The sequence below is a fragment of the Equus caballus genome, chromosome 11 (genome assembly GCF_041296265.1).
Source record: "Equus caballus isolate H_3958 breed thoroughbred chromosome 11, TB-T2T, whole genome shotgun sequence".
NCBI lineage: Eukaryota > Metazoa > Chordata > Mammalia > Perissodactyla > Equidae > Equus > Equus caballus.
In genome coordinates this window covers 4,950,527-4,962,919 of record NC_091694.1, presented here as the reverse complement: position 1 = coordinate 4,962,919, position 12,393 = coordinate 4,950,527, and the positions used below count along the sequence as shown (strand labels likewise).

Below are 12,393 nucleotides of genomic sequence, written 5' to 3'. Positions count from 1 at the left end.
TCCCCGGGGACCCGCCCGGCCCCAGCCCGCGGGACAGCGCCCGTCCCGGAGAGGGGCGGCGGGAGCTCGGTCTCCACGCGGGGCCCAGATTTTCGGCCGCGGAGTCGAAGAAAAGGGCTTTGTGCGGCCACAGCTATCTCTTTGTAAATATTTGGCCAGCTAACTGAGTGGTTAGGTCCTCCTCCGGCGGGAGTTTCTCGGAGCCCACTTCCCTCTGGCACGGGGCTTCCCTGACTCCAGGGGGGCCGGGAGGACCTGCGACCGGCCGCCGCCGCCCCTGAAATCGGTCTGCGCAGATTGTCAGCCGTGAGGGGCAGGGGCTCTGCGACGGGGCCCGAGATGAGTTTCGACAGACGCTAGGCATGCCGGAATCAAAGTTCCCCGCGGCCGGCATTGTGATCTGGGGAGTTTCTGCTGCAGCCTGTGCGCGCGTTCCTGGGAGGTGTTGGGGCTGTGCGGGATGCTACTGGGCGTGTGCCGCGGAGGGAGGCGGTGGTGGGTGGGCCGGGTGGGGGGCTGGAGTACGTGTGCTTTGCTAGAGGATGGAGCCACTGCACGTCAAGGAGCAGAGGGGAGGAAGCAGCGCCTCGGGGTCCTGCCTACAGAGGGGCTCTCCAGCCGCGTGGAGCCGAGACGTTGGGTGTACCCCCAGACTTGATCCCACAGCCAGCACAGCGCGTCGCCTCGTGCACCCAAGCCGGGATGGCCGAAGTGCCTCAGAGGCAGTGCCATCTGCTCTCAAACTTCATCCCAGATGTCCCCCGGGGGCTGACTCAGCTTCCAGGCTGCCACTGCACTTGCTCCCAGTGCCTCTCCCTGTCCTCTGCCGGGAGATCTGCTGGCACTTTTGTCAGAGGTTTGGGGAAGCATCTCTCTGCTCACCGAAACGTTTTAAATTCTTTTCCTGGAGAAAAATGTGCCGGCCGGCAGCAGGCCGCACACACAGTGGGTTTCTGGCCTTGAGGACGGCACCCTGGTTGGATTTCCATTTGGATCCTGCGTGGAAAAACCTGTTAGGGAGGAGGGAGAGAAAGGCCCTGTTCTCTTCCAATTCCTTATAATTAGGTGTAGTTTCCCCCTTATTCCTTGTAGCTTTGCCTTGAAATGTAACGGGCCTCCTTGGATGTTTGCATAAATGTGCTTTCTCTTTGCCCCCCCTCTCCCGGCCCCCAACCCAGGGGGCTCCTTTTCAGGAAGTAGGAAGAAGCGTAGGTTTAGCCACTTGGCCTCCTTGGGAGGCCTCCTTGGAAAGGCGGGACCCTTGCTTCTCTCCGCTGGCCTCTGTTTTGGGCTGGGACGTGGCTGTGGAAGGAGGCCCCTTTTGCAGCCGACGTCTTTCAACATCCGCCTCTGAAAATCTGTGTTGTTGCATACCCCTCCTTGGTGTCCCCACTGCCCCCGATCTTTTCCGTGTTGTGGCACCTACAGCACTTTGGCATCTGTGGCTTGTGTCAGACCCTGCTCCTCGTGGCTGGCACTGTGGCAGGGGTGGTGGCCGCTTCAGCTGGCGAGTGGGGAGGACCTCCTGTGCTGGGGGGCGTGGGACATTCCAACATGGAGGAGACAGTCCTGTTCTGATGGGAGGGGGCAGTCACAAGGCTGTTGCCGTGGGTCCCACCAGCCCAAGTCAAAGACAGTCCTTGTTGGGGCCTGTGGGGTTGTTCTGAGTGCCAGGCCCACGGCCCTGGACCACGAGGATGGGGCTCACAAGGGCTTTCGCCCCAGAAGCCCTGTCCCCGTTGGGCAACTGGAGTCTCCGGGCTGACTTACGTCCCCACCCCCGCCCGCTTCCCCGGGCGCCATACTCTCCCCACTTCCTGTTGTGTCACTCAGGCCTGAGCTGCTCTTGTCAGATAGGCCGCTTCACAGGGCGAGGCAGTTTCCTAGGGGCTGAAACCCACTCACCAGAAGGGGAAGACCCTGTCCTTAGGAGAGCCACCCACCAGCCTGGAGCAGTGCTGGGCTTCCTGCAGGGTCAGAGATCTCCCGGCTGTTTTAGGAACCACCTATGAGCTTCCGTCGTCCCATCCCCCCCTGCACATTTCAGTCTTGAGCATACCACCCCCACGGTTCTGGGCTCCTTCCCTTTCTCATTGGCCACGGGTTCCGGAAGAATGACTATTTTAATGCATGAGAGGGAGGACAGATGCTTGCTGTCCACCCCACGGCCCCGGATGGGGGCGTCTGCGGTGACGGGCAGCCTTCCACACCTGTTGCTCCGTCTCCTTGCCTCCCTCCACCTTAGTTTTGGCCATTGATGGCAGCTGGGCTTTGGAAAGACGTGGGTTTGGATACACGGGGGCTGATGATCCTGGGGGAGCCCAGCTTCCCACAGCGGGGGGTCTTGGGGAAGATGCTCCCTGCAGAAATCATAGCCCTTGGCCGGGGCTCCGTTCCCAGGCTTCTGCCTTCCAGCGCTGTGCTTTGATTTGTTTATTGAACGCCAACCTGGTTCCTTGAACAGGTAGGGACCTGTTCTCGGGAGCTCGCTGGAGCCTTCTGAGGCCTGCCCGGGAACGCTTCCGAGGGTGGCGGGCGAGCCTGTCCTGTGAGGAGTAGGCTGGGAACCCCGTGAAGGCACAGGCCCAATTACAGGCCTGGGACCTCCAGCCTGCCCCGCTCCCAGCGGCTCCTTAGGAGCCTTGTTCCAGGGCTGGCAGAGCAGTGGGTGGGCCAGCTGCTGGCCTTGGCCCCTCCCTGGGGTGTGGGTGGGTGGGTGGGGCTCATTCTCACCGCCCCTCTTTCTCTTCTTTTTTATCACCACTGGGAACCATGAGGCCTTGCCAGGCTCTGGGGGGCGGAGGAAGAGACAGCTTGATCCTGAGAGGTGGATCAAGCCAGCAGTTCCCAGTTCTGGCTCCGACTTTCTGCAGGGGCCTGAGCTGCTGTGTGCCCTCATCTGGGCCCACCATTCCCGCCTGCAGAGCAGAGTGAATGATCAGCTCACAGGAGCTGCTTCACCCCAGCTGGTTTCCAGGGGGAGGGCCTGGGCCTTGGTTTTGGGGGCTGCAGCTCAGTGCAAAGGGCCTGAAAGATGAAGATGGACCCATCTACTCTCTCCCCTCTTCCTGGCTGTTCCACCCTAAATGCGATTTTTAAATGCTTTAATTTGGGTTCAGTAGCTGGATCATGGCAGCAGTGCCCCCAAGTTTGTCGTTCTCCTGAAGCTGGGGTTGAGGTCACCCTCGGCTCTTGAACACCCAAGCCTGCCTGTGGAACCCCAGCTCCAGGTTGGGGTTGAGTGGCCGACACTGGCCTCCGCGTGGCCTTCAGGTGCCTGTAGCTCTGTTCCATTGTTCCAGCCTGGTGTGCAACTCCCCCTTCTGGGGCCCGTGGCCCCCCAGGCCCTGCCAGCCCCTGTCCTGCTCTGTGAGTGCCAGGCACTGACTGAGTGCCCACTGGTGCTGTCATTCCAGCGGTCATCAGAAGAGTGTCCTTGCTGGTGTCCCGGTGGAATGTGCCTGGACCTCCTGCCTCCCAGATCCTTATCTCTTATCTTATCTCCCAGGCCTTGTTCCAAGTGTCTGTCACCAGGGCCTCTGACATGGGAGAGCAGATAAGATTTCCCTTGCCTGGAGCAGGAAAGTGAGTTTACCCTCCTGCCTGGAGGAAGCTTGCCGGTGGGGACCTTTGTGTCCCGTCTGTCTCTCTCTTTCACTGACTAGGCTGTGGACCCGTGTAGGGATTGCGTGTTATTGATCTCTGTACCCGGGCCTGGACGTCACAGGTGCTTGCTCGGTTAATGTTTGAGTGAACGCACAGTCAGCGTGGTGGGACCGCAGCCTCTCGCCTTCTATCCAAATGCTCTGTGGTTTCTATAGGACTGGCTCGAGGCAGGCTTATGAGAATAGCCCTGCCTCCTGCCGTCTTTACGCGCACTCTCCCGGAGACTTTTTTTAAGAAAAAGTGCCAAAGATGGGCATTTCCTCGATGATTTGAATACATTCTCCCCAGGGCGGGCATCTGGACCAGAGGACCCCGGCCCGGCCCCTGCCCTGGTGCTGGGGGTGTAATAGAGGCGCAAGGACAGGATGTGTGTCTGTTGCTCCTCGTCCGCTAGAGCTGGAGGAAAAGCTGCCCGTTGCCAGGGTGTCAGCTGTGGCCTTGAAGACTAATGGCAGGTTGGATGGCAGCCCCGTTGAGTAGCTGTTGATTGTAGCTGGGCGGACCGGGCAGGTGGGGGCGCAGAGAGCCGGTGGAGGGGGTGTCACACCCTCGCCAGGAGCAGGTGGGGCGCTGCGTCCTGCCTCTTGGCCTCACTCACCTGCAGCCGGCTTTGTGGGGAGAGAGGGCACAGAGGGAGGGCGGTGCTGTGGCCAGTTTGCAGACCGCACGCTCCGTGGACGTGCACTGTTGTCCGTCACTCTGGTGGCTCCACAGTCAGTCTGCCGGGCCGGGTGCCCGTGATTGGCATGTCCTTCTGAGCGGGGTCTACTCCAGTGCCTGAGCCCTCGGTCTTCATCTCAGGGAATTTCATCTAAGCGGCCTTCGTCGCCAGCTGGTGGGGCTGCCTCCCTCCCCACTTGACAGAGGTGGAAACTGAGGCAGAGAGGCGGATGGTGGGTTGGAAGGTTTTCATGGCAAGATGTCATCCTCCCAGACCTTTCCTCGTGGGGAAAAGAACAAGTTTTACACGGCTTTGTTTTCCTGTTGGTTCACACTTAGTTGTTTAGAAAGTAAGGAAACAGCGAGATCCCCGGTAAGTCATCCCTGCTGCCCTCGAGGGGTGAGGACCCGTGCAGCGGGTGTTTCCCATGCTCAGAGCTCTGGCCGCTTGCCACCCGGCCCCCACCACGGTCTTCTCTCTCTGGGCTCCCCAGAGCTTCCTTTTAAAGCATACTGTTTGCCCCCATTTGACAGACGTGGAAACTGAGGCAGAGCAGTGAAGTCAGCACGGAAGTGTTTAGGTTGGTGAGAAAGTGCCTCCTGTAACAGTCAACTCTTGTTAGAGAATAAGAAAAGGTTTATTTGTTATAAATAAATTAATATATTAGAGAAGAAATAAGGTTTTTTTTTTTTTTTTTTTTTGAGGAAGATTAGCCCTGAGCTAACATCTGCTGCCAATCTTCGTCTTTTTTTTTTTAGCTGAGGAAGACTGGCCCTGAGCTAACATCCATACCCATCTTCCTCTACTTTATATGTGGGACACCTGCCACAGTGTGGCTTGCCAAGCAGTGCCATGTCCACAGTCGGGATCCGAACCAGTGACCCCCTGGGCCACTGAAGTGGAATGTGCTCACTTAATCTCTGTGCCACCAGGCCAGCCCGAGAAATGACTTTTAAGCTGACCTATTGAGCCACTTCTGCCCCTGGCCACCCTGCCCCACAGGCCCAGCGACTTGCCCACAGAGCCCACGTGGCGACGGTGGAGCCAGGGCCCTTCCCATGCGCCCCTCCTCACGTTCTGTGGGAGCCCTCTGTTGGCGCCCCAGTGGGTGGAGAACGCTTGGAGGCAGGACGTGGGGCCGTTTGGTTCCGAGGGAACACAGCGTCCTGGGGGAGGCTTGGTGTCCCTGAGGGTGGCGGTGGCTCCAGATGGAAGCCAGAAAGTCGGGGGTGTGGGAGCCCGGTTTGTAGGGTTCCTGTAGGAGACGAGAAGGGGAGAGCGGCAGACGGGGCAGTGTGGCCACAGGACCCCCATGCGTCAGAGCCCTGGGTGCCAGCCCCCTCCAGTCCCTGGCACGCCCAGGTGGCTCTCGTGCTAGGCCCGCGTTTCCTGAGGTCTGAGAGATCTCGCTGCCGGCTTCTGAATTCAGTGAGGTCGACAGATGTTCAGGCAGTTTCACACGTGGGGTAACCGAGAGCCTGGGTCCCTGCGCACCTCTCAGTGGCCTCGTGGTCCTCGACTCCTGCCCTGCCTCCTGATCCACAGTCTCTGTCTGAAAAAAGAAGAGACGTCAGCACTCCACGGGCCGTCAGAGAACGGATGGAAATAAGACAGACCACGTCCGCGCGGAACCCGGACAGGTGGAGGTGCTGCCTGTTACCTGCCTGTTAGTCCCAACCAGGAGGCAGCCCTTGGCTGGACACACACACACCCACACACACATACGCACACACACACACACACACACACACACACACAAGAGACAGGCCTTCTAGAAGCTTCCAGAGGTGGTAAGTACATGTGCCCAGGAAGGCAGCACATCACAGTCCCCGTGAAGCTGGGACTCAGGAAAGGCCTCCCAGCTCAGGAGTAGGAGATGTGACTTCTGGGCTCCGGAACTCCTCCCGAGACGAGGAGGAGAGCGGCCTTGACCACGGGCTCTGTGGAGGTGGGCATGGGGGCAGTGGGGCTGGAGCGCCGGCCAGGGGCAGAGGAGGGGTTACCGCATGTGCAGGTGGCGGTGGGGGGGCAGGGCAGATGTGGCAGCTGCTCCTCAACTCGCTCGCCTCCATGAGCACCACCCACACACTGCGCCTCTCAGCAGTTGCTGCTTCCTGCTTCCGCTTCGCCTGGCACAGTTTCAGCAGCTGTCCTTTCCTGTCTTCCCAGACGTCTTGACTGCCTCCCGGCCTCCTCCAGGGCTCACTGTGGAACCGGGTGGCCCGCTCCCATCTCCCGGTGGCTCCTGGGACCCTGCCCGGGCACTCACAGCCCCCTCTGCCTCCGTCCACCGTTCACTCCCTCACAAGTTCATCCACTAATGCTTCTTTGGCATCCGCTCAGCAATCCTGAGCTGCAGGGATTGCACTGAGCCGGCGGGCCAGACTGCGTGGGGCACGGAGGGACGCACCATGGCATCTCTGAGCGTGCCTCGGTTTCTCCATCAGGTTAAGCCCTGGTAACGCTCCTGTCTGTGCCAGTTTGTGGGGTCATTGGGGAGACGGGCGAGTCGGGGATGGGAGGTTGGTCTGCATGGGCTGGCCCAGTGTTCTGGGGCGGGGCGGGGTGGGGGGGACGCCCCACTGGGGTTTCGCTCCTCCCGGGTCTCGTGGGGCTGTCCAAGGACAGCTGGGGAGTACAGGGCTCATTAACGTCCCGGCGCTTGGAGGCCCCACTGCTGGAGTTATGGTTAAACCTTGAGCCACCCGGGGGCCTCTCCCTCTGGGGCCTGGGCCACCGTTGACAATGGGGCTTCACCTGACAATGGGGCTTCACTGAGTCCGCCCGCAGTCGTGGCTTGTTTTCACGGAGGCTCCTCCCACCCGTCCTTAGGGTTTGGGATGGGGGGAGGGAGGGGACCTGGGCCTCTAACAGGTTTGGGGTGGGTCCTGCTGGAGGGTGGCCCAGGAAGTCCGGCGGCCGCCCCCCAGCAGCTGCTGGCTCCTGAGATCATTTCCTCCAGCCTTGTGGAAGGCTCGGACCAAACTCTGGGTACCTGACTGGCCAGCCAGGCCTGGGTCCTGCTGCGGCTGCGCTGGGCTGGGTCAGGTACAAGGACGGGCCCGCTGGTGTCCCCTGATCTGGGAGTAGAGTGCTGAGTGGGTGTCTTGGGAAGCAAAGGTTTTCCCTCCTCCTTCCTTCCCAGAGACCTGAGATGAGCTGCACTCTACCTTTCTGGTTGCTGATTGGCTTTTTTGTTGTTGTTGCTGAGGAAGATTGGCCCTGAGCTACCATCCCTGCCCATCTTCCTCTGCTTTATATGTGGGACGCCTGCCACAGCATGGCTGAGAAGTGATGCAGGTCCGTGCCTGGGATCTCAACCTGCTAGCCCTGGCTGCTGAAGCGGAGTGCGCTGACCTTAACCACTAGGCCATGGGGCCGGCCCCTGACTGCGTTCTTATTGCCACTTCCACCTCTTTCCAGGTTGAGGTTCTCAGCTTCCTTGTGTTTAAAAGGGGCCTGCTCCTGGTCATTCTGTGCCATCGAGGGCCCTTTTTTGAGATTAATGTGAGTCCTTATGGGCATCGATGGTGTGAGGAGCAGGGTGGACAAGTCGAGAAGGGACTGAGGACCCTCCCCCAACACTGGGCTGCAGAATCGAGGGGCACGTGAAAGCCGGATGCTGGATCAGTGCTGGTGGCCGGCCGTGGACAGGAAGGACACAGTCCCTGTTCATGTTCACGGGGAAGCTCACCAGCTTTTTTGTTGTTTTAAATAATAGCTTTATTGACGTATAATTCATGTACCATAAAATTTACTCTTTTCAAGGATACAATTTAGTGGTTTTTAGTATAGTCACAAAGTTGTGCAACCATCACCACGAATTCCAGAACATTTTCACCCTCCCCAGAAGAGACCCCGTACCCATTAGTGGTCACTCCATTCCCGACTCCCTGCTCCCAGCCCCTGGCAACCACTGATCTGCTTTCTGTGTCTCTAAATTTGCCTATTCTGGATGTTTTGTATAAGTGGAATCACACAATAGGTGGCCTTTTGTGTTTGGCTTCTTTCACTCGGCATCATGTTTTCCAGGTTTGTTTGTGTTGTGCTGTGTCCATGCTTCGTTCCTTTTAACGGCTGTGTAGTATTCGGTTTTACGGCCAAGTCACATTTTGTCTGTTCGTCAGTTGATGGGCGTTGGTTGGGTGGTCTCTGCTCTGTAGCGCTTGTGGATTGTGTTGCAGTGGACACTGGGGTAACGGTTTGGTGTGGACCTGTGTTTTCATTTCTCTCAGGGAACTGCCGGGTGGTGTGGTGACATTTGGCTCACCAGCACCGGGTGGGGGTGCCAGCCCTCGGTGGCTGTGAACATGTCAGACTTTTCCCCCATAGCTTGTCTTGTGTCTGTGTCTCTGAGCAGCCTGCCAGGGGTCCTTTTGTTTCATCGTGAGTCCAGGGCCGAGCTCAGCAGAACACGATGTGACGTGGAATTCACCCATGGGGGTTGGACACAGTGGCCCTTTGGGGTTGTAGCTGAGTCCTGGCACTGACTTTGGGTTTCCTTTGCCTGTACGGGGCCCAAACCAGTGAGAAAGGGGAACTGGAAGGTTTGGGGAGATGGGGAAGCATGCAGCGTGAGGGAGGAAGTGGGTGGGTTTGGGGAGCCCCACCCCCAGGAGGAAGATAGAGAGGGACTAGGGTGGGGGGAGCAGCTTTTCTTTTCTGAGAGAATGTGCCCCCTCTGCCTGCAGCAGCCTGGGCCCCGCGGAGAAGTTTCCTTCCGGGGAGGGTGGGCGTGCAGCAGCTGCCTCTGGGATGCAGGGAGGGGATGAGGGCGGCCGCAGGGCTCCGGGGTCTGCGGGAGGAACGTGCTGTAGGGTTTCTGACTGTCCTGTGCATCACACACACAAAAGGTAAAGTGTAAAACAAACACATGCCCACTGTCATTTAAACCCCCATGCTGGCTCAAGACGCGAGGGCCCCGCCCCTGCCCGCATCTGGGTGTGCGCTCCCCCCAGCAGCGGAGGCCGTCCCGGAGTCCACTGCCGAGGGCCGCAGCCTGGAGCGCACGGGGAAGGGCCGGCTTGGCGCAGGCTCGGGAAAGCGGCCGAGCGGTCAGGCCCGGGCCAGGCCCCCTCCCTCCTCCGCAGGCCCTCCCACCCGGCAGCAGGAGGGGCCTCTGTGGGTTTGCAGGCAGAAATTACCATATGAATGTGGCTCCTTCCCGGAGCTGCTGGCTGCAGGGGCCTGGGAGGGGACCGGCTCCCACCCTCGGGGGCCCTCCAGGGTCCGCACGGAAGGCCACGATCCATCGGGCGGTTTCCATCCCACAGTAGGTCACCCCCAGGGTGCCGAGGGAGGGTTGGGGTCTGCCTGTGGGTAGGGGAGGCTGTGCCGGGGCCCAGCAAGTGTGGGAGACCCCCCTGGACTCGCGTGATCCTCGTTTAACTTTCTTTCGTCGCAACTTGTGTAAGGCCACGTTCTTGCTGGAGTGCGTGTTAGTTTGGTCTGATTTCAAAAGTTGCAGCTAATTACCGCAGGAAATGCAGGATCTAAGGAAGGACGCGAAGACGAGGGTCAGATACAAGAAAGTGAATTTGAGTGCTTTGTAAACTGTAAAGTGCTCATGCGCAGGCCAGCTCGGGGGTCCGTGCACCTCTGGTGGCCCGTGTGCCTCTGGTGGCCCAGCCCGGCCCCTCGTGTCTTTCATGGCCAAGCTCCTGGGGGCCCAGACTGGGTCTTGTACACCTGGGGACGTCTACAGAGCCTCTGATTGTGTCTCAATTAATAAGTTCTCTTTGCTGGTTGCCCGCATCACTCCTAAGTTTGGACCAGTGGTGTGTCATGTTTTATGCTTTAACTGCTGGACGGCAAGTTAATTGACGTTGGAAGAAGTCATCCTTGGACTGTGAAACTCCAGTTTGCAGATACTAGCTCTTGGCAGCATTTCTTCCAGGGACACCTGGTGACCGGTGGCCTGGTCCCTCCATGTAGGGGACCCACTCCTGGCTGTCACACAGGCCAGGTCAGCTGCAGCCTGGGGAGCGGTGTGGTGGAGGCGTCAGAGTAGACAGAGCTGAGGCAGGCCTGGCGGTGGGGGGGAGAGGGAGGTTCTAATCTGAGCACTGCCATCGCCAGTCTTAACATCTGCTGTGCTCCCGACAGAGTCCCAGGCTGGGGGGTGGGCGAGGGAGGGGGAGGGACTGGGGCTGGGCCACAGGCCAGCCAGGCCGCCAGGCTCCGCCTGCCTCCCCTCCCCAGTGGGCGTCCCGTCCCCCACCGGCCATTTCCTGAGCAAAGTTTCCTGAATGGCCAGGAGCTGGCCCAGGAAGTCCATCCATCCTTCGGCCTCGTGCTCCGCGGCTCCCGAAGGATGGTGGAAACCGGAAGTTGTTAACATCTCATTCACATGCCACCACACACCGGCGGCGCTGCGAGCCCGTGGGAAAGGGATGCAGGCCAGCTCTTCAGGAGCCTTGCCCAGGGCCCGCGGCGGGAGGTGCCCCCTGGGGTGACTGGGGAGTGGTGGCCGGTCCCTGCCAGGCTCTGGGAGGAGAGGGGGGTGGGTGGAAAGGGCCTGAGCTCACCATTCATTCATTCATTTATTCACCCAACAACATCTTACTGGGTCCTTGGTGTGTACGATTTGTGAGCCGCGAGCGAGGCGGACCCGGGGTGGAGCTCCCACCCAATGGCGGTGGCGGGCGTTCAGCAGAGGAAGACGAAGCCCGCAATTACAAGCTGTGAGTGGGGCCGGGCGGGAAGGAACAGAGCGACCTGTGCTGCTTGGCGGCCCTGGGAGGACAAGGGGGAGTTCCCCGGGAGCAGCACGGAGAGAGCGTTCTGGGCTGGGAGGGCCCTAGGAGTGTTGTTGGAAAAGCTGACGGGAGCCGGGCGACCATGCATGGATCGAAAGTGGAGAGGTGGGCACGGGCTCGCGTGATGAACGAACGCCTGGAGTGCTCACTCTGCCAGGCTCTGCTCTCTGCTTGATAAGCATTTGGTCGTCACTGCACTCGTATGAGGCCAGTGCTGCTGTTATCCCATTTTACACACAGGAAAATTGAGGCACAGAGAGGTTAAGTTACTTGCTCAGGGTCACTCAGCGAAGCTGTGGTGGAATGGGATCCTAGCCCAAGGATTCTGTGTTATCCCGGCTGCGCTGGGAACCAGTCAGGGTTTCCAGCAGGGGAAGGATCTGATTAATTTGGGTTTTAAACAGTCTATCCTGGTGCTTTGAGGAGAATGGGTTGTGGGGGAAGCAGCTGCTGATGGCTTGGACGTGGGAGCCATGGAGACGGGAGGCAAGGCGCCCGCCTGCAGATAGATTGGGTTAGAATCGACAGGGCTTTGAGCTGGGTGATTGGATTTGGGGAGCTGCAGAGGGAGGAGGCTGGCCCCTGTGTTTCTCCCTGTGTAACGGGAGGCGTGGATGTGCCGTTGCTCCAGAGGGCTGACGGGTGGAGGACCGGGGTTGATCCGAGGCGTGTTCAGTCTGAGGCACCCAGACTTCACAGGGCACAGGGCCTGGCACGGTGGGGCCTTGGGACGTCTCTGCTGAGTCAGGATGCACTCGAGGGCACTGTCAGGTTGGCGCTGGTGTGTGAATCTGGACAGAGGTTGACATTTAATGCCCGGGGGATAGGCAAAGTCACGGGGACGGGGTCCAGCCAGGGACCAGGTGGGAGAGCAGCCAGCAGCGAGGCTGAGGACCGACAGCCAGAGGCAGGAAGGACCATCAGCAGAGGCTGGCATGGCAGCCCCAAGAAGGGAGCCTTCCAGGAAGGAGAGGCCGGGTGGCCAGGGCCTTGGTCCCTCCGACTGGACGAGGGGCGACCCCTGTGCGCTTTGTCTTCAGAGGCTTGGCTGCTTGACTGGTCAGAACGTCAAGTCCAGAGGGGCAGTCAGGCTTCCTGCTGCAGTGCAGGCGGGAAGATGGGCCAGGCAGGCCTGCTTCTCCAGGGTCCACTCTGGCGGAGGGCTTGTGGCGGCGGGGAGGAGTCTGTACGCCCTGCCCGAGGCCAGCGTTGCCCCCAGGCAGGGTCCCGGGGGTGATGGGAGCATCTGTCCTGAGGGGGAGTCAGGCGGCTGTCCAACACAACGCGTTTCCCTGGGGACAGCCTGGG

At 59.9% G+C, this 12,393-nt stretch overlaps 1 protein-coding gene across 15 annotated transcripts in view; it reads left to right on the top strand.

Annotated features, from left to right (window-relative positions):
- SEPTIN9 (septin 9) overlaps positions 1–12,393 on the top strand; it is a 161,500-nt gene that overhangs the window by 125,344 nt on the left and 23,763 nt on the right. The window contains exon 1 of one of the 15 annotated variants that reach the window (XM_070225938.1): positions 2,129–2,464. The exons of 11 other annotated variants lie outside the window; for them this stretch is intronic. Coding sequence is in view for 3 of the 4 variants with exons in the window: in XM_070225929.1 (XP_070082030.1) it covers positions 9,479–9,599 (121 nt within the window). In the remaining variant the exon portion in view is untranslated. Of the gene's footprint in view, positions 1–2,128; positions 2,465–9,289; positions 9,600–10,588; positions 11,011–11,142; positions 11,191–12,393 lie in introns of those variants that run through there. 3 more of the 15 variants (XM_070225929.1, XM_070225930.1, XM_070225931.1) reach the window with 3 other exon arrangements.